The following is a 23,959-nucleotide window of genomic DNA, read 5'->3' as shown; positions in this document are numbered from 1 at the left end:
CTTTTTGAGTCTAAGTTTTGTAGCAGTAAAACGGACATAGTAATGCCTATCCCATAGGACGGCTGGAAGTATTCACTTCACACAGGTATCTCTTCCAGCCCTCTGAGGTTATTCCAGAAATGTCAGATTATGCCATAAATATCAGACCCCTAGCTCTCCTTTCACAAATACAGTTTTTCCTCCTCGTATTTACCCTTCTTCATCGAGCTCAGGTAAGACCAAGTAGGTTGATCCCTCAGCCACAGCCAAGAGCCCTCATTTGCTTGGTTGCTTTAATAGAAACACTCAATTTTTGAAGAGCTCAACAGCTGCTAAGAAGTAGCCTCGCAAATATCAACCTATTTTTGATGGACGCCATTTTAATCACTGCTCTAACTTGCTCTATTATCTTTATTCCTATCTCAGCAATAAAATGCCTAAACTATTTCTCCCCACTTCTCTGGTTCCTGATGAATTAGAACTTTAAGTCCCACCTCAGCATTAGATTCTTCGGTTTTCCTCCCCAAACCTCAGTCATCCAGAACGGCTCGCAGAATCGCACTGGCCTCCCCTGGTGTATTTCAGGACATATGCTCCATTTCAGCTGTCCCAGCTTTCTAAGGGTCTGCATTCCTTTTGTGGCTCTCAGATTTCCCAAAATCTCACGCATTTTCATCCCTCCAAACCTCACCATCCAACCTCCCATCTCCAGATAATCCGCTCTCCAGGAGTCACTCACACATGGCTTCATCTCCCAGCCATCATCTCTCGGACCATCATTGGCACAAAATGTCTGACTCTCTCTACATGTAGTTACACTGTACTGACTGCAGCCCAGCAAAAGTGGGGGGCTCAAACCCCAAGTCCCGTGGAAGAGCCTTTTAAAAGTAAGCTTTCTCATGTCTGAAATAGTATTTCTTACAACTTTTACTTCAAGGCTTGTAATCCTGCATCTGTTTTATTAACATTTTTTTTCCTCCAGACAGAACTTAAAACCATAGGGAGGTGTTTCTTTTTTCTTACCTGAAATATATATTCTTTAGGTTACCATAAAATAACAATTGTGACTCAAAAGACAGCCAAGATCTGAATATGGGGGGAGGGGGGAATCACTGTCTGTGAACGGTAGACCCTATCTTGGGTATAGTATCAGCCTATACCAACTACTAAGCTCTCTGGACCTCGATTTCTTTATTTGATCAGCTAAGATTATAATAATTCTTCTTATCCTTCAAGGTAGTTGTAAGGATGATGAGTCATTATGTGAGCTTATGTTTTTTTGCAAAAGCATGGCACAGATGAATGCTAATTATTATTATTAATTTGGTCACTATTAAATAGGAACATTAAGTTCTATAGTTACTATTCCAGAATGTATCCATTTCTTGTTTTTATTTTTGCACATGTTCTTTAAAAGGCATTTGATTCTAAGATATATACTTCGCATTTGAGCATCTTTGATATTGGAATGATCCATTCCAAACTAGGAAGAGTCAGAGTTGAGCTGGTGGTATTGATTTCCTTCCTAGTGGCACAAAAAAATATTGAGGGTTTTGTATTGGTATCTAAGATTCAGGAAAATGTGGCATTTGGGTACTAGAGGAAAGCTTCAGATGGGTCAAAGTTAAGAGTACTTTGTCTATTCAAAATGGAAATTTTGTTAACTAAGTGGGGATCTGACCCCCCCAAATCAGCAAAATGTTTGAGACCCTCAGCACAGAAGGCGTTATCTTGGTTCATATAACTTTTAAGGGTTCCCCATGGGAATGATTTCTCAAGGACCCCTAGCTTATTGTAGCTTTTGCTCACAGATCTCCCAGAGTTAAGTGTGATCCTCTTTCACCTGAGTTTGGGGAAACCTAAAGCGGAAAAAAATTTGGCAGCATCTGAAGACAGTCTACTTTCAAAGATCCTAAAAGAGACAGAAATACATTTTTGTGCAAGAAATTTTTATATTTTTATATAGGATAACATATATAGTCCATCTGTTTATATTCCTATACTAGAATACCTACTTTAATGAGAAGATGGTCAGCTAAAATGCCACGGCTTTTTTAATCCCCAAGTTATTTATGGCTGGCCATACTTGAAAAGTAGCCATGAAGAGACAGATTTCTAACCTTTTTCTCAGATTTTTATGGTGCTTTGAAATTCACAAACTGTATTCACACAATTTCTATTCATTATGCATCTATTATCATCCCCATTTTAGAGATGGAAAAACTGAATCAAGGAGGTGAAGTGACTTATCCAAGGTCACACACATTGAGTGAAAGCAAAGCTGGAATTGGAATTCATTCATTCATTTAGTATCACATTTACCCAGAAACCTATTGCCTTTCTGGCAATGTACTAGGCCCTAGAAATAGCCAGGTAAACAGTAAGAAGATTGCCCTCCTTTACATTTTCAACCTCTCCTCCACCTCTGTGACTCAGAGCTGCACAGAGCAGAACCTTCATGCAGCCCAGAGGCCCCCTAACTCCCACTCTTGGTCTGGACAGTTCTCATACATCTGGCATACACAGCTCTAGGGTCAAGATTTTAAAACAAAAACAAAAACCTTCAAATATATAGTTCCCAGGGAGGCTTTTTTCCCCTCTTGGTTTTCTGCTTTGTGAACGAAAAAAAGACATTTGGGGTTCGATCGCTGAGAAGCCAGGCAAGATTCTGGTTGCCTAAAGGCTACAGTCTTCCCTCTCAGTCCTGCAGAATAGAGATGAGACCTCAGGACAGAGAGCTGGGAGTATTTCCTGATGGGAACTCTCACTTAAAAATGATGGGAGTAGATAGTATATTTGAACTTTATATTTTTGCTTAATATATTTCAATTATTTCTGCTCCTTCTTTGAGAAAGAAGATTGGAAGAGGGCATCAGAGTCTTCTTGGAAAGCCAATGTCGTCCACCATGAGGGAGTACCTGAGTGCTAACAGTAGTGCAGAGCTCCCCTAAAAGACCTTTACTGAGCACTCCATGTGCACTTGCACGCATTACCTCGTTTAATGCATGCCTAACTCTCTATGGGGTAGGAAACAGACAAGGAAATGCAGGCATATGCCTAGTTACTGACAGCAGGAACTCAGACCTTTGTAGTCTAGTTGCAGAACTCACACCTCTGACCCCCCAGCAATACTGCTTCCCCCATCAGTGAGCTTATCCAGTAATTAGAGAGAGGACACAAAGACACATAAAACAAGTAGTGCATATAAATGCCATTGTGTAATTATGCACATTAAGTAGCAGAAGGATGATGTGGATTAGGTTTGGGGGCCATAGAGTCACCGACACGACCATATAACTTGACATCAGTCGTAGCCAGTGCATAATGAATGGGCATGGCCGTGTGCCAATAAAACTTTATCTACAAATACAGATAGCAGACTGGATTTAGTCTGTGAGCTATAGTTTGCTGACCCCTAATGTACAGATACATGCTATTGATTTCATTAAAAAGATCAATTTAATGTGGAGCATTTGGAGGGAACTTTGGAATTGCTGAGTTCAGCCTGGAAGGAAGATCTGAGACAGACGTACAAGACCCTACATGACCTTGGCCTCACACCCCTGGCCTCTCCTTGTATCAATTTCCTCTTGGCTGGGTACTCTCCAGTCACGCTGGCATTTTCGTTCCCAGGCTTTCATTACACACCAAGCTCATTCTTATTCTAGAGACTGCACACTGGCTGATCCTTTTGCCTGGGAGCTCTTCCCAGCTCTCCTCCAGGCTGGCTCCTCTGGTCAACTGATGTCCTCTGGAATGTTACCGCTTTCCTAGTGGCTTCTCTGAGGAACAGGCTAAAGTAGTCCCCCTCCAGCCACTTTGTTACATTAACTCATCTTATTTTCCGAATGGCATTTATGATTCCTGAAACTATCTTGTTCATTTATGTGTGTGCTTGACTATTATCTAATCTCTTCCTGAACTGCTTCTGGAATGTATGCTCCACAGCATGAGATCAATGTTAGTACTGTTCACTGCTATATATTCCCAGCACCCAGACCACAACTGGAAAAGAAACAAGCAAAAAATACTTGCAGAAGTAAGGGAAGTGGGAGAGACACAAAGAGAGAGACGGGCAAGGAAATTGAGAAAATGCAAGCATGCCCCATTAGGTCATGTTTCATCTTCCCCTTTTCAGTAACTGAATAGACTATGGCTATGATTAGAATGACCCATCATTCGGTGCCCATACACTATTTCAATTAAGCAAACATCCCCGTCCTGTAATTAGAGGATAACAGCACTTGGTTATGGTCATTCTTTGGTCAGAAACAAGTCTTCTGTATTTCTGAACTGTGACATGTGGTCTAAGTTATAGACTGGCTATTCCTGAAATAGAAAAATGCATGCTAATCCTCATTTTGTTTGATCAAAAATGAAGCTCTCTATTGGAGTTTGGTGCTTAAACATATGCATTAAAAAGCAAATAATCCTTTTTTTTCTCTAACTCATAACTACTGTTAAATCTAACTTTATTACATTGATTTTATTATTGTTTCTTTAAACATTTTGGGTCCAACCACCTCCAAGGTCGGTGCAGACCAACAGGACATCTGGCCCACCTGTCATCGACAAGTGTCTAGTTGCTCTAGCTTCCCTTCCTTACTAAGACTTCTGTTCCGTTACACTGCCAGGACCAGTAATACTGAAGGCTTTCTCAGACAGCTGTAAGGTTGTTTCTTTGGATTTCCCTGATTTTTTTTTTCTTTCTGTGCAACTGAGGCAGAAAGACACATCAACTTTTGGCTAGATCACAATAGTAGCTGTACCCCATGATTCTCCTCTCTTTCCAATCAAAAGGGACTAAGATTTCACACTCAGGCCCCTTACAAATTGGTATGCCTTCTTTGAAAACTATGCACCTGGTCACTGTCTCCTCTTTTGCTCTAGAGTTTAAAAGGCTCAGAATAAAAATTCTGGCTCAGTCATAGCAACTTCAGCGACATTATTTTTCTTCTCCAAGATCTTGATTTTCTGTTTGTTTACATTTTTCCTAGAACTGACCTCTGTATTATTTCATAGGTGATCTTGTAGGCTACCTTTAGGTGTATGAATAATGCATTAATTTTTAAATCTCATTCCATACAACTTCTTAGCTGCTATCATTTGAAAACTGTTTCATTGAAAGCTATACAAATTAAATACTTTCCAGTTGGTTCCTTAGCAACAGTTGCAACCCGTTGCTAGGGCCAACCCAAGTTTCTACCATAAACGAACTTTGGAAAAAACATCTAAACAGAAATTTGCCATGTTTTGTTTCATAATTGGTACGACCTGATACAAGTTTGTCCTTAGTCTCTGACATATTCCAGAGACCAATGCTTATTTATGAACTGTGCGTCAGTACCAAGAAATGGCCAAGTGCTGTATGCATCATCTATGACCCCAGCTGTACCAACGTAATTTATAAAATGTAATCGCTGAGCCAATAATGAGGTTCTGAACATGATCATATCTTTGCAGTGAGTCACCTTCCAATTGAAGGAAAACAAGACTGTTCTAAACATCTATAATTTCACCAAGAAATCTTCCTTGTTGCTATAGTGATTTTGATGCTTTTTAGCTAAAAAAGTAAAAACTCTACATTGTTATTACCATGATCAACAAATGGCAAATGGATCAGATGCAATGGATTACAAAGGAGACATGGGATTATAGTTGTTTGGTTCTGTAGGTGCCACAGATCATAGCGCAGAAAGAGAGACAGCAGCACATAGTGGTCAAGAGTAAGGCCCCGGGAGCTGCCAGGTTGGAACTCGGCCCCTTCATAGCTGAGACTTATGTGTCCCCACCTGGGGCTTGATCTCACAACCCTGAGGTCGTAACCTGAGCGAAAATCAAGAGTCGGATGCTTAAACGATGCTGAGCCACCCACGCGCCCCTTTATCGTGCTTTTAGTGGAACATCTGTTCTCACTTCCTAGCACCTATAACATTTGGAAACCCGTGTCTAATATGTGTATGTGTCATTGAAAACAATTTTATGAACCCTTCAGAGTTAAAATTCATATATTATTAATCAAAAATTTAGGTTAAGTAAATTCTAATCTTTGGAGCCAAACCAAAATGCTCTGACTGCCAGAGCCGTTACGTGTTCTTTTATTAGTTGTGTGTTCTTTGGCAAATTCCTGAAGTTCTCTGAGTTCTTGTTTCTCATCTGAGAAATAACAGAAAAAAATTACGCAGAGTCGTTACGCTGATAAAAAAAGATCCTGTAAGCAAATCCTTTAGCATAGTTAAATGTTAATAATGAAAGAACGTGTTACTTGATGGATAATCAGTGAGGAGTTAGCATCAAAATATTAAATACCTGTTCACCTTCTCATTGAAACTTGGCCAGTTTCAATAGCCCTGGAGCCCCTCCTGGCTACTCCTTCCCGATCACCATTACTGATAACTCCTACTTCTAGTCTCTCTTTGGTGCACGTTCCATTTATGGCACCCTATCTTAAACTTGCTGATGGGTTGATCTGGAACTGTTCCCAAATGTGTTTGGGAAAGTCTGTCTTCTCATTGCTGTTAAAGCATGTCAAAGGCAAAAAAACAGCCTCCTTTGTTTTTTGGTTTCTTTTCATTAAGCCCTGTGCAGTGTTCTATGCACCGTGGACTGTTTGTTGCTTCTTAATGGATAAAAAGAGTGGTCTTTGTGCATTTCTTTTACTCAGTGGAGGAGTAATGAGATCCTAGATTGAGTCCATGTTGAGGTGGAAAATCTAAGCGGAACTGAAGAGAAAGTCATAAAGAAGCCCTCTATGGCATAGTGTAGTGTTCTGTTGAATTCAAAGGAAATGACTGTAGAAAAAAAAAAAAGGGAGCAGTGGACTAAGAACACTATCTTGTGTGGTACCCCCAAGTGGAGACTTAGAATAGGATCCAGCAAAGCAGGAGGAAAAGAACAATTCAGATAAGTAGCTCTACCCGGTAAGTAGAGAAGCTCTTCAGGGGTGGGTGGGTGTGTGTGTGTGGGTGTGTGTGTATTCAGGGCCAAGGAAAATTATAATTAAGAAAAGGCCACTAGCTTTAATGAGATCATTGGAAACCTTTAAAGCCTGCTTTAAGCTGACCTATGGAGGCTGAATCCAAATTAAGAGGGGCTCAGAAAGAATAGGTATTGGGAAGTCATTGTAGCTGGTTTAGGAAGAAGAGAGATTCGATACAAGACAGTAGAGATGGAAGGTGTGAGGAGGGTGGAGATAAAACTGAAAGAGTCTTAAATTTTAAATGACAATTGAAAGCAAATAATTGGGGGCGCCTGGGTGGCTCAGTTGTTAAGCGTCTGCCTTCAGCTCAGGGCGTGATCCCAGGGTCCTGGGATGGAGCCCCACATCAGGCTCCCTGCTGAGGGCCTGCTTCTTCCTCTCCCACTCCCCCTGCTTGTGTTCCCTCTCTCGCTGGCTGTCAAATAAATAAATAAAATCTTTTTTAAAAATTTTAAGAAAAGAAAACAAATAATTGAAAAGCTCAAATAAAACTGTTCTCCTTTCCTGTGGCATTCTTATTGGAATTATTTCTTGGAATTCTTCTTATTCTGATTAGCATGAGAAAAATGAGAAGTGAATCAAAGCCAGCGGTTTTAATTTTTCCTAATACACAGGATGTTCTAAAGATTGAGACATAGCTTTGCATGGATTAAAATGTTTTCAAACCAATGACAGTAAAACACCATTATCGAGAAATGAACATCTGACGTTTTAGAAAATATATCTATATTACCCACATTCAGGGTCATACCAAAAAAAAAAAAAAAAAAGGAAAGAGAAGTATAGGATTTCATTCAAAACAAATTATCTGTTTTCTGTGTGACTAGGTTCCTCAGGATGACTGGACAGGGTACACCCCTCGAGGTAAGGACGACGAAATCCCCTGCCGAAGAATGCGAAGCGGCAGCTACATCAAGGCCATGGGAGATGAAGACAGCGGCGACTCCGACACAAGTCCCAAGCCCTCTCCCAAAGTTGCCGCACGAAGAGAAAGCTATCTCAAGGCTACTCAGCCATCCCTTACAGAACTCACCACACTCAAGTAAGTGTTTCCAATGCTCTCCTTCGGGTAGCCCAGCTCTTTCAGCACCTAGAAGCAGGGGGTGTGACTCCTAGAGTACCCGGGGCACAGTTCACCCTACAGCTGGGGCAGGGCAATGCACTCAATGGCCTAGTGATTTTGACCTGGGGTCTGATTGGGTATCTAGCACCTTCAAAGACATGGGCATTCAGGTGTGTTCTGCAGAAATCGTAAGCGGAACCCCAAAACCCAAGAAAAAGAGTTTGAAACAATCCAGGATGGCTTCTGAAATGGATTGACTTCTGGTCAATGAGAAGATCTATGTCTCTCAACTCTTGGATGTTTTCTTAACCACTAAATCTACAGGGCAACTCTTCCTTATAAGACCCTTGAATTCTTCAGATAAATGAGTAATATAATAAAGCAGATGATCTTGGAGAGGCTTATAGAAAGTGGCTACGCTTAAAAATTGGGTCATATATGAAGGTTCTTGATACGGGTTTTTAATTTGGATGCTAAATACACATAATTTATAAGACCTTAGAAATGGTTTTTGGGGGCTTCTGAGTGCCTCAGTCAGTGGAGCAATGTGACTCTTAATCTCATGGTTATAAATTTGAGCCTCACATTGGGTGTGGAGATTACTTAAAAATAAAATCTTTAAAGATATTGGGTTTTGAAGAATATGATTCTAAGTAGTTCTTACCTCCATCTGTGCTATTTGTAAACAGAGAAAAGCACTACAAAAGAAACTACTGAAACCGATTTTTTTAAAGGTTTTATTTATTTATTTATTTGACAGAGAGAGAGACAGCCAGCGAGAGAGGGAACACAGCAGGGGGAGTGGGAGAGGAAGAAGCAGGCTCCCAGCGGAGGAGCCTGATGTGGGGCTCGAACCCAGAACGCCGGGATCATGCCCTGAGCCGAAGGCAGACGCTTAATGACTGAGCCACCCAGGCGCCCCTGAAATTGATTTTTTTAAACAAGACCTGATTAAAATTTTAATATTATTTCTGGGGAGTAAATCAGAACCTTGAACTATATCAGGGCTTGGATCATCATTTGAAAAATATGGATAATTTGTATTTTTAAGTGCCTTTTCCCATTTTTAAGGAAATACATACTACTATTCATGCATTCATATTATGCTACAATATAAAATATTAAAGGACAAAATAAATAAAGTAGAAAAAGGCCAAAGCTGTCAGGCTAAGGAAAACAAACTAGATTATTAACAGAGACCAACAGTGGACTAATCTACAATGGAAACATGTACATAGCAAAATGCATTATATCTTAAATAAGCAGACAGAGGGAGTCCCCTCATGAATTTTTCTTCAAGGGGTCATATGGAACCTCTCCAGATCATTTCAATAAAAAATTAATACCAATGGCATTAGTGAACCAACCCAACAAAGGAGCTCTTCTTTCTTTCCTTTGGCTTCCAGCTGCCCTTCCTCTTTGCCTTGATTACTGCAGGTATGTTTTCTAGGGCTGCCTCACAAAGTCCCACAAACTGAATGGCTTGAAACAACACGCACTTGTAATGTCACAGTTCTGGAAGCTAGAAGTCTGACATCCAGGTATGAGCTCGGCCCCGCTCCTTGAGAAACTTGTTGAGGACAACCCTTCCTGGCCTGTTCCAGCTTCCAGTTACGGCTAACCATGCTTGGCATTCTTTGGCTTCCAGCTGCTGCACTTCAGTCTCTGCCTCTGGCATCACATGGTGTTCTCCTTTCTGGGTCTTCCCGCAGCTATCTTATGACACCACTCACAGTGGATCAGAACCCTCCCTAATGACCTCATCTCAACTGGATTAAATCAGCAAACCCCTATTTCCAAGTAAGACCATGTGCACAGGGGCTGGGAGTTAGGACTTCGATCTATCTGTGTGGGGAATGTAAGTCAACCCATAACACTTCCACACGAGGTCAAAGTGCATCAAGGAAATGAAAACTAGAAACAGGCTTTTGTTGTACTTTGTTACACCTCACAGAGGCTCAGAAAATTAAATATATATCCAGTCTGGAAAAAAATTTAAAAAAAAAAACAACAAATGGGTTTGTAATAAAGGCAGTCTGCCAAGGTGGTTGAAAATGAGGGTGGCCAAGGATAACTTCTGGCAAATATCTTCTATGGGCTTTAAAATATCTCTCCACCAGAGACAATAATAGGCAGACACAGCCATGGTGTTAATTAACATCCTCCAGAAGAAGCAAAAGAGGGAAGGCTTTAGGCAAGAAAGTCACTTAGACCTTCAGGAGCTGAGTTTCCTCAACAGGCGGTGGGACTCTGCAACCTCCACAGTCCCTTCAGCCACTTTCCTATCCTGTTAGTTGATCTGTCAGGATGCATTTGTCACGTTGGCCGAATGACGCATTAGGTCTCCCGTAAGGAGACACCATGATTGCGCTGCTCACAGTAATACCCAGGCATGAGGAGAACAGAGAGGAGAGGAGCACAGGAAAGCTGAGCGGAGTGCTCTGGGGAGGCTGAGGCCAGGGGTAGGAGCAGAAATCACCTCTCACAATTATGCCTCAGGCTACGCTCCTCACAGCTTCAGGGCTGTGGGGGACCTGCTCTGAAGTCATTAGAACTCTTTCTTTTTCATTTTGCTTCCTACATAATATCATCTTCCTTTCAAGCCCCGGGCCCTATTCTTACAACCATCATATATTTCTTTCACTGCTCCGAAGTTTTAAGAGCAGCAGTTTCTAAGAGTTTTAAGAAAAAGACAAACATGGATAGTGGCTAAGACGTCTTGGTCAGCTACTCCAGACAGTGAAAACAGTCATTGAGCTGAGTCGAATTAGTGACTGTTTTCTTCCTCCAAACCTCCAGAAATTTAAAATGGCAACTACTTTACTGGGGGACCCCTAATAAACTGAGAAACTTTTTTCTTTATTCAAGAAGGAATTTCACCAAACTGTCTCTATCCTTTAGCAAGCAAGACAGCATCTGACCATCATTCAAATATGCCTTTATTCTCTTTCCTACCATCTGATTTCCCAGGCTTATTTCCCATAGTTCTGTTTGTCTCCATTCATTCCTCCTTAACCTAGTGGAGGGATTCCACTCCTCATTACAGTCTACATATTAAGCTTCCATCATACTCAACTACGGAGGATTCCTAGTGAGTTCTAGTTTAATGGTATTTAAGGAAGCACACATGAAGAAAAGGGAAATATACTATGAAGGCAAAAAATTCAAACATGACATGACTTATAATCACTGCTGTCTTTTATTCCTTAATGATGTTTTGACTCAAGACCATTATTTCTCTAGAAGTTTGAAGCATTCAGTCCCTCCTGAGAAAAAAAGAAAGATCCCCATATCCTGGAATTCTAGTTCCCCAAAAAAGAAAACTATATTTTTGTTCTTACTTCTTTGACATTTAAGTCAACTTTTTTTCCTCCTTCCTCCTCAGCAATTCACAGCTTTAGGGATGAATCATAGCCATGAACCAAGATAACTAAAATTAGCCAAGTGAGATTGGGGCAACATTTTGTTTGAGGTGTTCAACTCCTATCTTCTGTCAGAAATGTTGGAGAGAAAGCATTCCTGTAATTTCCTACATTGTTTTTCTCTTTTCTATTTTTAAAAGGCATCTTGAAGATTTATTTACGTCACCTACTCAGTGTTAGTTATTGTGTTCTAGGGTCAGTTGAACATTCTAGAGTCATGAGCAAGCTTCAGACAGTGAACTCCATCTTTGGGCCACAAAATTCCTGTAGCTAATCACTGAGAACCATTATATCTTTCACTCCCTTGTCTCCTTCCACAGCTGGCAACAAATCCCTTCACGTGACCACTAGCTTTGCTTTCTTCCTTTGGTATTAGCTAACAATGAACTTGAAATGAATTATCACCCAAGAATATTAGTATTTTCAAATAATAACTTCTGGATGCTTAATAGTAAATTCTCAGGCAAGCCGAGGAGAGTTTAGGGGGGCCAGAATTCCCCTAAACCTCTCCACACCATGGCTCTGATGAATTTAAGTCTTGCATTTGTTATAATTTGCTATTTATTCTAGCACTGAGACTACTGCCTGCAACCCTGATTAGTTAAAACCATGTCCAAATCCCACCTTGGACTTTTCCCTCCCAATATTCTGTAGAAAGAGCTTTTTTAAAAGTGAGCTGGCATTTAAAAGATTGTAAAGTTAAATTCAACTATCCATTAATCCTAGGTAAATAACACCTTAAAATTTCTTCATACTTCTTTGTCTCTTCATCCAAGCACTAAGACAAATTTTCTCCTGGAGGAAATAGCATCTAACATTATAGACATTGAAAGTCCTCTGAAATTGGCAAGGAGGGCCCCAGGTTTCTGTGCATGTTTGGCTTTGGGGGTGACAAGTTAGATAGAGCTCCTAGCAATTTTGACAAACTGTCTAACAAAAGGTTTCAAGAAGGTTCATATTCAGTCCTAAATGTCTTGAAGGTAGTTTTCCATTTTCAAGATGGCTAATCCTCTTAATCTGCATTCTTTTCCTGATCCTGAACCCTTTTTCTCTTCTTTTCCTTTCTTTTTTTAAACGTATATTGTGAAATACTAAATAGCTGTATGCCTTTGGCAACTGGTTTAATGTCTCTCAGCCCTACCCCCCAACACACACCGAAATTAAATGAGAGGCTTAGGCTATTAGCATGGATGGTACCACTAAGATAACTCCCATCACAACTCCCCCACCCCACCCCCAACTTCTAGGCCTATGGCAGACAGCATAAGCCAATCCCAGCATTAATGGATCCCAGTACCCTTCCCACTGAACACAGATCCAGTTTCAGAACGCTTCTCAACACAATTCTCCAGCCCCGACTTCTCATTGACCGGTGATACCACGGGGTCCTTTCTCTCATCCACATGGTCTCTGAGAGACCTTTCAGCACTGTTGTAAATAATTGCAAGAATGAGGCACAGAAGATCTGGGAGTTCACAGTTTAAAGACAAAAGGAGCAGTACTGGTAAATAAAATAATTTGAGAAGAGATAGATGGGGTGTTCTCCTACAACTTTAATTCTGGAAATTTAAAATGCATCAATTTTATATCAGGAACCCAAAACAAGCTTCTTGGTAGAGTCTCCGTTTTTGTCATCTTCATGTAAACTTCTTGCTCCCTTTTTTCTCCCTAGACACACTGTGTTCTCGGCTGGTTCCTCACATTCCACAAGCTCCTCCTCCTACCCATCTACAGCTCCTCAGTTCCTTCTCTTCTCAGAAAAAGGGGAAGTGAGGTGTACGAACATAAGAGCATTGAGATTTTTTTCCTAGGTATAGAAACCATGTTTAAGAACATAGCCATATATATCATCCCATCTTTGTCCAAGTGGTATGAAATGTCTCTGACATTCCTCTCCTACCTGAACCTCAGTATAATTTCACATATAACAGCAGATGCTCTTTACAGTGGAAGAAAGAACAGAATCACGCAACCCAACACTACAATATTGTGACTATACAGTGATATAAACCCAAGATCGGTTCCCATCCTCTTCTGACCACAGTACTTTCTTCTCTTACATTCTATCTTCCCAACTTCCCCACCCCCAGCTTCCAAAATGATAAGTAATGGAAAACATTTAAAACTAAAACTCATTCACTTCCTCATAGAGAAATTATCTAAATACGTTTCAGCCCCTTGCTAGAAATAAGCCTCGTTGGAAAACAAAACAAACAGTAACTGGTACAAGAAATTGCCTATTCTATTCAGCTCCAATCACCATTCCCAGCTCAAGAAAAATCAATTCCTCTTTGGGGTATGAATGCCCTCCTCCAAATGAGATGGGCGTGTGCAAGCACTGTCGTCTATACAATATCCTGGTCTCCTACGATACAAGTTCTCCCTAGAAAAGCCTGTTTGGGAAGGAAACTTGCAAAGATTGGCCTGTGCCTACAATGATCATGACCCCAGAGGAAAGAACTGCTTGTGTATCTGTGAGGGAGGTGAAAGAATGAAAGGAAATTCAGACACATTTTAGAGAAAGAAAGGAGATTTTAAAACATTGAAGAGAGATTTAAGTTTTAATGTTCTAAATACCTTACTGAGTGCTAAGGGCTCTACATTCTTTTTTTTTTTTTTTTTAATCACTGTAACTCTAAAAATCAGATTTTCCCCACTTTGCAAATGAGGAATCTATGTCTCGGGGAGATTAAATAACTTGTCCAAGTTTATATGTCAACTAACCATCAAAGGTAAGATTGGAGGCCAGTCATCGAAAGCAGAAAGGATAAGAAGCTAGGTGGCATGACGGGCTTCCCCAGACAGCAGAGAGGAGCTACATAAGAGGGGTGAGTGCAGAGGAGAAAAGGAAGGTCTCCTGGGTGTGGACACCTGAGAAGCGGTCCCCAGGAAAAGAGCTGAGAAAGCAGAGTAGATTTGCGGCCTGGGGGAGTGGGGTCAGAGGCTTCAGTGAGGTACATCCTGGCCCAGAAGTGCAAGCAGGCTCACAGGCAGCTCAAACAGGAAGGGCTTTAAGAACATTTTGACTCGGGCTTGCCCTGGGGTGAAAGAAGGAAGGACCAACAAACCAACAGATCAGAGATAAAGGACGTGTTGGCTGATGGCGGTTACAGGGAGAAATGATAGGCTCTTAGGAGCCTGGGTCCGGCTCCATGGGGCTACATAAAAACAAACCCCGTCCCTGTAGCCATCCCGTGGCTCTATGGTCTATAACCTGAGCCATCTTCTCAGGACCTGGCAAGGCCCTCAAAACTGGAGAATGTGAGCAGGGGAAAACCCCTGAAGAGGGTTCTGGAAATGAAGATTCCCCAAGTCCCCTCAGGTGGTACTGATTGAAAATGCTACACACCGGCCTGCCAGGAAGATTTGTGCTTTCAGAGAGCTTTAAAATTCCTTTACGTTGCCTGTCTACGGCTACCGAGCCTTCAGTTTAGTATCTACATTCACTATTAAAGTGCAGATAACCAGGTACAGAGAACACCCTGTTTATAATCAGAAATAGTATTCATGTAATCACTCACTCATTTATTCAGTACCATTAATATTGAAGTACTGTGGGAGACATTTGTACTTGGTTTCAATAAATTTATTAAATGATTTACTAAAATCTGGTTTTTCATAGTCATGTGGAAAACACATATATGTTTTTATATAGACACTTTTATATAGACATATATTTTATTTTTATATCTATATCTATTTTTATATCTATATTTTATATAGACATGTTTTATATAGGCATAAATTTATATAGAGATATTATATTTCTATATATTTACATGGAAATACATATATTTTTAGAGCTATAAATATACCCTAAAAGATACTCTAGAGTATATAGATGTGCTCTAAAATCTCAGAATGGTGGAAGAAGGCACTACAGAGAAGATGTAAACTTAAAACTCAGAGGCTGAAGGTATTAAAGCTTATTATTTTGTTCAGAATTTTTTCTGGTCAGAAAAAATCCGCTTTACTTGGGAGTGTTTTCTTTTCCTTTTCTTCATTGCAGATTACTATCGTCACCATAGTCCATGTTAGTAGTTTTGCTTTCATTTTATATCATTAAAGCAATCCTCCTCGTGGCCCTCAGATGGTAACCTACTCCGAAGCAAAGAGAAAAGCTACTTTAAAGGAAGCCTAGGCAGACATCGTAGGAGCTGCCTCTAATCCTTTTTGGAGGCAGGCTGTGTATGAGTCCTAAATAAATGTACCTTTACAGAGAATGCATCTGGAAGAGCAAAACCATTGACATTCCTGTACAGAAATAAGAGGAAATGAGATCAAACTACAACCCAAGGATTTAGGTTAGGTGCAAGGAGAAATTTCTAATCGCAAAGTTATTAATTATGGAGTAAATTAATTTGGGGATTTGGAGAGAAATCTTTCCAGGCACTTTTGAAAACAACCTGAACTGTGCCTCTCTGAGGGCTTTGATAATTCTGCTGGGTCACTTGGGTGGAGTTGAACAGAATCTCTGTGTGAAATTTGCCCGACCTGTAGAGTCTAAGATTTCAGCTGAAGACCAGCACCATGTTATCATCACGTACACTCACGCTGTATTTTTACGTGAAGCATGCAGGAAGATGACATTTCTAGGCGCCCACTACTCCCTGAGAACATCACTGCTCTTCCTGACTCTTCCCCTTCTGTCAACCAAGTTACCGTTTTCCTAAATTCAGTCTTGAAACATTGCAGCTCAAACTCACCTCTTCAAGCTTGAGGGCTTCACTCCTCATTTGAATGATCACAGACCAATCTCTCCTGCTGCCACTGACGTGTCTCTGTAGTCACTCCTTCTATAGGCTTTCTACCAGGTTACTGAGACATCATCTCTGAATCCCACTGTGTCTCTGAACATAGTCCTCAACGACACTTAGTGTCCCAGGAAGACTCCATTCTTGTTGGAGATCTTCTTTTCTGCTGTTTCCTTACACATATTCTATGCTTTGATCAAACTGAGCTACTCAGTGATCTTAGGATTTACTTTTCTGGCTTCAGACCCATGCTGGTCAGGATAGGTTAGATTACGCCAGGAGTAAAAAAAAAAAAACCTCCTGAATCACAGAGGTTTCCAACAACAAAAATGTATTTCTTGCTCATGCTACATGTTCATCTTGGGTCCATGGGGAGCTCTGGTCACTGTGATCAGTCAGGGACCAAGTTGTGGATACTCTATATCAACAAAGATTTCCCAGGTCACCAAGGCAGGACAAGAGCACAGCAACTTAATGCTTCCACCCTCAAGTAAGACGAATCACCTCCATTCCCATTTCATAGGCAAAAGCTAGTGGCATGGCAATGTCTATCTTCAAAGAAGGCAGTGAAGGCAATCTTACCACGTGCCCAGGACATGAACACACAAAACAGTATTTGACAAGCAACACTAATGACTATTGAAGTTTATCCTTCTGAGACCAAATACCTGGCTCTCTCTCTCTCCCTCTCCTGCAGGCAAAATATATTCATGCCCCATCACCACCATCAAAGAGAAAACCCAAATCCTAGTCCCATCCTAAGCCTCAAAGTTTATGATCTGAGGGTGATGAATGATAGTCTGTAGAGCAGTGAATAAAACACTGTCATATCTACCTCTGATTCAGATGTAGCTCCTCTACACCTGGAAACTTGCTATAACAGAAAATGACCTGCCCCCTACAACCCCATTTATCGTGGTGGAACAAGGACAAAGTATCCACAATAAGGACTTCCATTCAAAAAGAAAAAGATGGGAGACAACAGTAGTCATTGGTCCATAGCAATTCTGCAATCCCATTGGGGAAGATGTTCAGGCTTCCTACACTGGGGGAGGCAATGTTTCTTGAGTAGGCTACAACTGCTCCCTAGGAGCAACTTCCTTGTAACTGTTCTGTCTCCTAGCTCCTATCCTCCTTGACCATATGCAAAGTACACATCTGGAAATGTGTACTCCTTGGACCCCAAGAAACATTTTAGGACTCCCCTTTTACTACATCTTAATTTAGGCTTTTGGTTCTTTTGGCAGTATAGCTCTCTCACGACTGTAGCTTCTTTCTATAAATTCTGATGGGCTCCCTGTAAAAGTCATCACACTCATAGAACCCTCCTAGATACAACAATTGTCTTTGCTCTATTTGTTTGCCCATACCTCTAAGATACTTACCAACTTATTAGCTGCTTCCCTCTGAATTGTTTTGTCTAATCAAAGTATTTATCTAATTGCATCTTCATTCTAAATCATCTGACTCCATTCAAAGGTTTGAACAATAGGGTGAGATAGTCATATCCTTGACTTGAACCTTGCCGCCAGCACTAGTTTTCATCATACCTTCATCACTCAAACACATTCTCCGGTTCACCTTTTACAAACTGGGTTGAAATCAGTTGCTTTTTCCAAATCCTTCAAGTCTTCAAATGTCTAGCCTCTCCTTATTCCCTTTCCTTGCTACTTACAATCTAACCAATTTTTTGCTGAATTTATTTCAAATCGCATAACACCTTGTTGAGAGCTACCAACAGCAACCAATACATGCCATTAACACTGTGCTTTGCACCTACCTCCCCTAGAGTTATGAGTTCACTTATTACATCATCTACCTTCCAAGTTGTTGCAGACGACAGTTTACCAAATGATCCACACTGCATAACCTGGATCAGTATGTTTCCAGCCTCTAGTTACCTTGCTGTTTGCTACCAACTTCTGAAGCTATACCCATATATTTTAGGGTATTTTGTTGTTGCTGTTCCATGAGTACCCCATTTCTGGTACTAATTTATGTACTAGTTAGGCTAGACTAGGTTATGCTCTGTTGATAAACAAGCTCCAGATCTCAAAAGTTTATTTCTTGCTCATAATATGTGTCCATTGTGAATTGTCAGGAGACTCTGGTCATTGCAGTCACTCAGATACCCAGAAAGACAGACGGTATATCTCAATAGGTACTTCTATGTTCACCAAACCAGAAAAAGGGAATGTGGTGAATTGAGCACTGTTTCCTGGAAACGATGCACGTCATGTTTGCTCACGTTTCATTGCTAAAACCATCCGCATGACCACACTAATTTCAGAGAGACAGGAAGTGAAATACTACTATGCGCCCACAAAATGGAGACCTTGGTGTATTTGGTGAATAGCAATAATGGTACCTCGTGATCTTTGTTTACGTGGTTCCCCACCCTAGCCCCCAGGAAAGCCATCTCCTCTTCATCTATTCATTCAATCAAGACTGACTATAGCCTATTGCTAAAGAGTGCAGGCTCGGAGAGATTACCTGGCCTCCAAATCATAGCTCTGTCACTTCTAGGTGTGTTACTGTGGGAAAATCATTTAACCATTCTGTGCCTCAATGTCCTCATCAGTTATACAGGGATGATAATATTTCCTATCTCAAGAGTAACTGTGAAGATTTGATAATGTAGCATATGTGAAACACTTCGAACAGTGCTCAGCACATGGTAATCACACCCTACATGTTAGCTATTACCATCATTATTATTATTATTATTATTTTCAGCCACCCACTATGTGCTAAGCATTGGGATACATTAGTAGTCAGGATTGCTAGTATAATAGAACTTACAGTGTAATGGGGGAGAAGAATAGGAAAAAAACTCTTCATTCTTTTCAGTCTTCCTCTCAAATGTAACCTCTCCCTGTTGGCTATTATTTCCCCCTCCTAAGAATTCCTGAAGCACTGTCTTCAAACATTTCTTAAGGTAGTTGTAGCCTTCTTACACATGCTTCTATTTTCTCTGTCCCCATGTCAAACGCTATCCGAAGTCGTGTTTGCAAAGCCCTGGGCACAGGGTTAGTCCCAAGGAGGTGCTGAATGAACGCTCACTCACTCCTGAGCAATCCCTATATGTCTCAGGTGGCTTGAACAGTAGCTTCGCGGAGCAGCTTTACCCGGTAGCTGTTGAGCTGAACTTTCCTCTAACATCTGCCGGCCACCCTTCGGCTGTGTCTGTGCTTGCTCAGACTCTTTCCCTCCCTGTGCTTCTCAATCTGTGGTTCTCTGCAAAGCTCCCTGCTCCTTCTCAACCCTGCTGAGCATCACCAGCCCACCTGGAGGCTGGGAGCTCAGTCTGGCAGGTACACATTAGCATGTTAAAAATATCTATGCAGTCACCCCGAGTATTGTCATCCATTCTGCACATTAGCATATTTCTGTTAGTTCATCTGGGGAATCCCTGTTCATTCGAGTTCTCTTAGGAGGAGGGGAGAGGCTATAAGACCAATGTTAACGAGTCCTTTCAGAATTGGAGAAGGATTCTCTGCAATAATCACGTTAACTGCTTAGCATTCTTTCAAATTAATTTGCTACCCAAATAAGCCAAGGAGGAAGAAATATATTTGATCATCTATCCTGGTAACAAGTAATATTTTAATTTTCTTTCAAGCCTACTTTTCAGCCTAAAAATTACAAGTAATAATTTATCAAGTGTTTTCGGTATATCTCATTTGATCCTCCCAATGGTCTCAGAAGGAATTTAGAATTGGTTTTTACCAACACTGAATCAATAAACCAAGGGTTCCGCATGGTTATGAGCCTCAGGAGGTAGAGCCGAGCTTGGTCTTGGGTCCTAGGCTCCAGCCATCTGCTTTCCATTCTAACTTTCATCCTTCCACTGCCTCATGGAGCTCTGGGAACTTTTCCCCGAGTAAAACTATCTTCACCATCTGGACATTGTTCCTGGCTTCCAGCTCAGAAACTTCTTTTAGTTCTTTGGACCACTTCTCTTTCCCAGAAGCAGAGCAGAGAGCTCTAGGTGTAGATCCAGGTTACCACCTGCCTGTGAAATTGCCACCACCTCGGTATCATCATTCCCGGGCCAGATTTTAAGAGAGATGGATGCTATGCTGTGGGTTTGGGCTCCTGAGGAGACTGGGCTGATCCTAGAGCTCACGTCTGGAGAGGCTGAAATTAAAAAGCCAAGACACAACCACTTTCTTGTGTTGTTTCCCTTGCTTCCTTTCACCTGGTGAAGAAAGGTAACGTCAGGGTTTCAGAGTAAGAAAAGATGGGAATTAAAATAGCCACATTCTGCGCCCCTCCTCACGGAAAGGAACCACTCAGTGATCTTGGCTGGTCCGGTCTGCCAGTGAGAGCCAATGGTGTGCACCTCTCCTCAAATTCAACTCATTCTTGTCACCCTGGTAACTTGCCATTGGCCATGATGGGACTGTTTACACCACAGACCCTACAAATCAAGAGAGATTTTTTTTCTTCCCAGAGAGCCAGTTTTTAAGCATTTACCTGTATACCACTGCACAGTATCTTCATGTAGCCATCCTTCAGAGAAAGGACAAAAGGAAAATCTTAGAAGCAAAACCAAGAGGAACCCCAGAGATCATTCTTATCCAGTTATATTACAAATGAGGAGGTGGAGGCCCAGAGAAGAGCAGGGACTTGTTTAAACTATTTGACAAATTTTAGGATCCAAGTCTTATCACGTACAACTAAGGAATCATTCCAGAGAAGTTCAAGTTTTCTCAAGCTGCTACATTCCCTGAGGGAGACAAGGGAAAGATACGTCTCTGTCTCTACTACACATATATGATTAAGTGCCACCAAAATGAAGAAAACAATTTTGTATAATTATTTGCAAGTTTCAAAGTAACATTATGCATGTTGCCTCAGACTAAAAGTGCTGCAATTGTTCAGAAAATAGAAAGTTATTACGATAGGAACGAAATGGCAATATGGGATAGCTTCGTGAAAGAGAAAGGAGTCAGCCTGGAATTTGAATAATTACCCAGAGATAAGAGACTGGGGAGGAGGAGGGAGGGGGGAATGTGTCTGAATATAAAGGAACCAAGCTGCCTGACTCAGGAGAAGGGATATTTAAAAATGGGAACCTATCTTCGGAGAGAGAGTGAAGACTTTTACAAGCAAGATCCTTAAATTAGAGAATTCGTTTTGCTTGAATCCAGTTAGTGATAGGGAATCATTGATGACAGAGGAAGAAAATAATGCCAGTGTTGTTTTAGAACAGTGGCCTGCATGGCGTGGAATTTTTTAAAAAGCCAGTTACAGGAGAACTATCTCCCATCTAGATGAGAGAACATTCTACGCTATTTACATGAAGATCTACATCTGGAAGGATGTTTTCTAACATCACCCTGGTCATTCTCTCTGTGAGGAGACTTTCTGGGTGATTTTTCCCCCTGTATTTTCTTCTTTTCTCTATTTTTTTGTTCTTTTTGTTCCTTTGAGGGAGGGGGTTTCCCCTCATTACCATGTAGCTAATTTTACCAACAACAAAAATCACCTCAAAGATTAATGACTAACACCAGAAGCACCTCTTATACGCCAGTACATATAGTAAGTCTAACGGTACCTCAAGAAGGAATTATTATTATTACCCTGAATTGGACAATGAGGAAACTGAGACACAGGAGGTGAACGGACTTGCCAAAGGTCACAGAGCTAGATGTCCACAGCCAGGATTTAATTCCAGAGCCCACACCATTAACCACTCACTCTTCTGCACTGCCTCTGCCTGTGAGAGACACAGGCAGACAGCGTGAAATCAAGTAAATGAGCCCAAGGAACGTCACCCCGGTCCAGCCATGAAGCACAGAGTATAGACCGGGATGATACCACAAAGGCCTGGTATGCGGAATGACACAGATAAAGATACAAGAAATCAAAAGTCAACCAAGAATGGGCCGTGTCCCTTGTTGTTGTTTTCTCTTGTATGTTGGGGTGCTACTCCACACCACAACACAGTTTATGCCTACACACATCTCTTTTCTGTTTAGGAATAATGGAAAGATTTCCATTTTTATTATTATAAAAATACCTCTGTCTCTGTAAGAATTTCAATAGCACCACCACCGAGAATTTCAATAATATGTAAAAGTCTTCCTCCCTCTCCATTCCTTTTTACCCTTTAGAGGTAAGAATTTTAACCAGTTTTTGTGAATCCTTTCAGAAATGCTCTATGCAGACATTATATAAACATGTACCTATACTTTCTTTATACGCATGGTCCTGCAATTTGCCGTTTACGCTTAAAATTATTTTTAAACACTGTTTTATATACATGCATGTAGATCAGCTTTTTTAAGAAATTCTTTTTGACAACTGCAAAGTATTCCATTGTATGGGTATACGATAACTTAGGTAACCACTTCCCTTTTTGCATGGAGATATTCTTTATGCAAAGCCCAAAAAGGCAAAGAGGCTTAGTTAGAAGAAAAAGAGATATTTACAACATATCAGAATGATCAGTGGATTCTAACTCTTGGGTAAGAGGGCAGGAATGAGTAAGAATTTTAAAGTCATTTCCATAAACACGAAGGCTTAGGATCTCAAAGCACTTGATCATTTGAAGAGACTGAAGACAAACAAAAAGCATGATGAAAAGTGAAATGTTCCCAGCCATCAAAATCAAAGAATATAATCACAAAGGCTGCCTCTTCAATTCCTTGCAGGCAGGACTGGGTTCTGAGACTATGCCACTCAGGAGGTGAATATAAACAATCTGCCAGTGCACAAATAATCCAGGGGCCAGGGTAAAAATAAGCGAATTTTTGTCTGTTTTTTGTTTTTGTGACTTACAGTCATCGTGGTATTTGATCAACAGCTAGAAATTTCCAGCTTATTTTTCGTTTTGAATATTTGGAGATTGGCTGTGCTGTTTAGAAAACAGATTAAAATCTTCCTATTCTTCTTGCCTGGCTCTTGTGGAAAAAAAAAAAGGCAAAAAAGCAATCATCTTAGGTAAAGGAAAGTCTTAGTATTAGCAGGAAGGAAAAGTGACCCTTGGGGGGGGAAATCTTAGGTTTTCTCGTTTTGTTTTGTTTTCCCAAAATAAGGTAAATCCATTAGATGCCTGTGCTGCTTGACCCCCCTGGACCGTCCCTGAGTTTATTTAAGTAGTTACTATGGCAACCACCCACGCTTTAAGTAGCTGAGCTGAGCATTGTGGAAAACAGCTTGGTGAGCCTCTCTCTGGCTCCCATGATCATTTCCTGAACCCTGGTGGTAACTACATTAAATCTAAATGACAATTTAAATATATTAATAATGGTTTTTGTTCTCCTTTATTTTTCTTTAAAGATTTATTTATTTATTAGAGAGAGAGCACAGGGGGAGGGGCAGAGGGAAAGGGAGAGGGAGAGAAGCAGACTCCCGCACTGAGCAGAGTCCAATTTGGGGGAGGGAGGGGTCCATCTCACCACCCTGAGATCATGACCTGAACCAAAATCAAGAGTTGGATGCTTAACTGATTGAGCCACCCAGGCGCCCCTGTTCTCCCTTATTTAAAGGAAAAAAAAACTACTTTTTAAATGACATGATAAAATAATGAAAATACAACATTGCCATTTGAGTTTGCTGCCTGCCCTCAACACTGTGAGAGATGGAATAATTTCAGGAACCAGAGGAATGCAGTGAAGAAACCCCAAGGGGGACAGCACACTTGGCCACTGCCCCTAACCCCCCCACCTCCTTCCCTTTCCCATCATCACAATGCCCACTCCTCAAGGGCCAACCATGACAGAGACAGCCCAAAGTAGTAAGAAAAGGCAGC

General features: G+C 41.0%; 1 protein-coding gene across 11 annotated transcripts in view; it reads left to right on the top strand.

Moving 5' to 3' along the window:
- Nucleotides 1-23,959, top strand: part of DLGAP1 (DLG associated protein 1) — an 843,835-nt gene that overhangs the window by 593,574 nt on the left and 226,302 nt on the right. For all 11 annotated transcript variants that reach the window (XM_026496025.3, XM_057313266.1, XM_057313260.1 and 8 more), the window contains one exon: nt 7,786-8,000. In XM_026496025.3, coding sequence (XP_026351810.3) covers nt 7,786-8,000 — 215 coding nt within the window. The remainder of the gene's footprint in view (nt 1-7,785; nt 8,001-23,959) is intronic.

Source organism: Ursus arctos, unplaced genomic scaffold (assembly GCF_023065955.2).
Source record: "Ursus arctos isolate Adak ecotype North America unplaced genomic scaffold, UrsArc2.0 scaffold_17, whole genome shotgun sequence".
Taxonomy (NCBI): Eukaryota; Metazoa; Chordata; class Mammalia; order Carnivora; family Ursidae; genus Ursus; species Ursus arctos.
The sequence above is the reverse complement of the archived record's forward strand: the minus strand, read 5'-3'. Positions and strand labels throughout refer to the sequence as shown.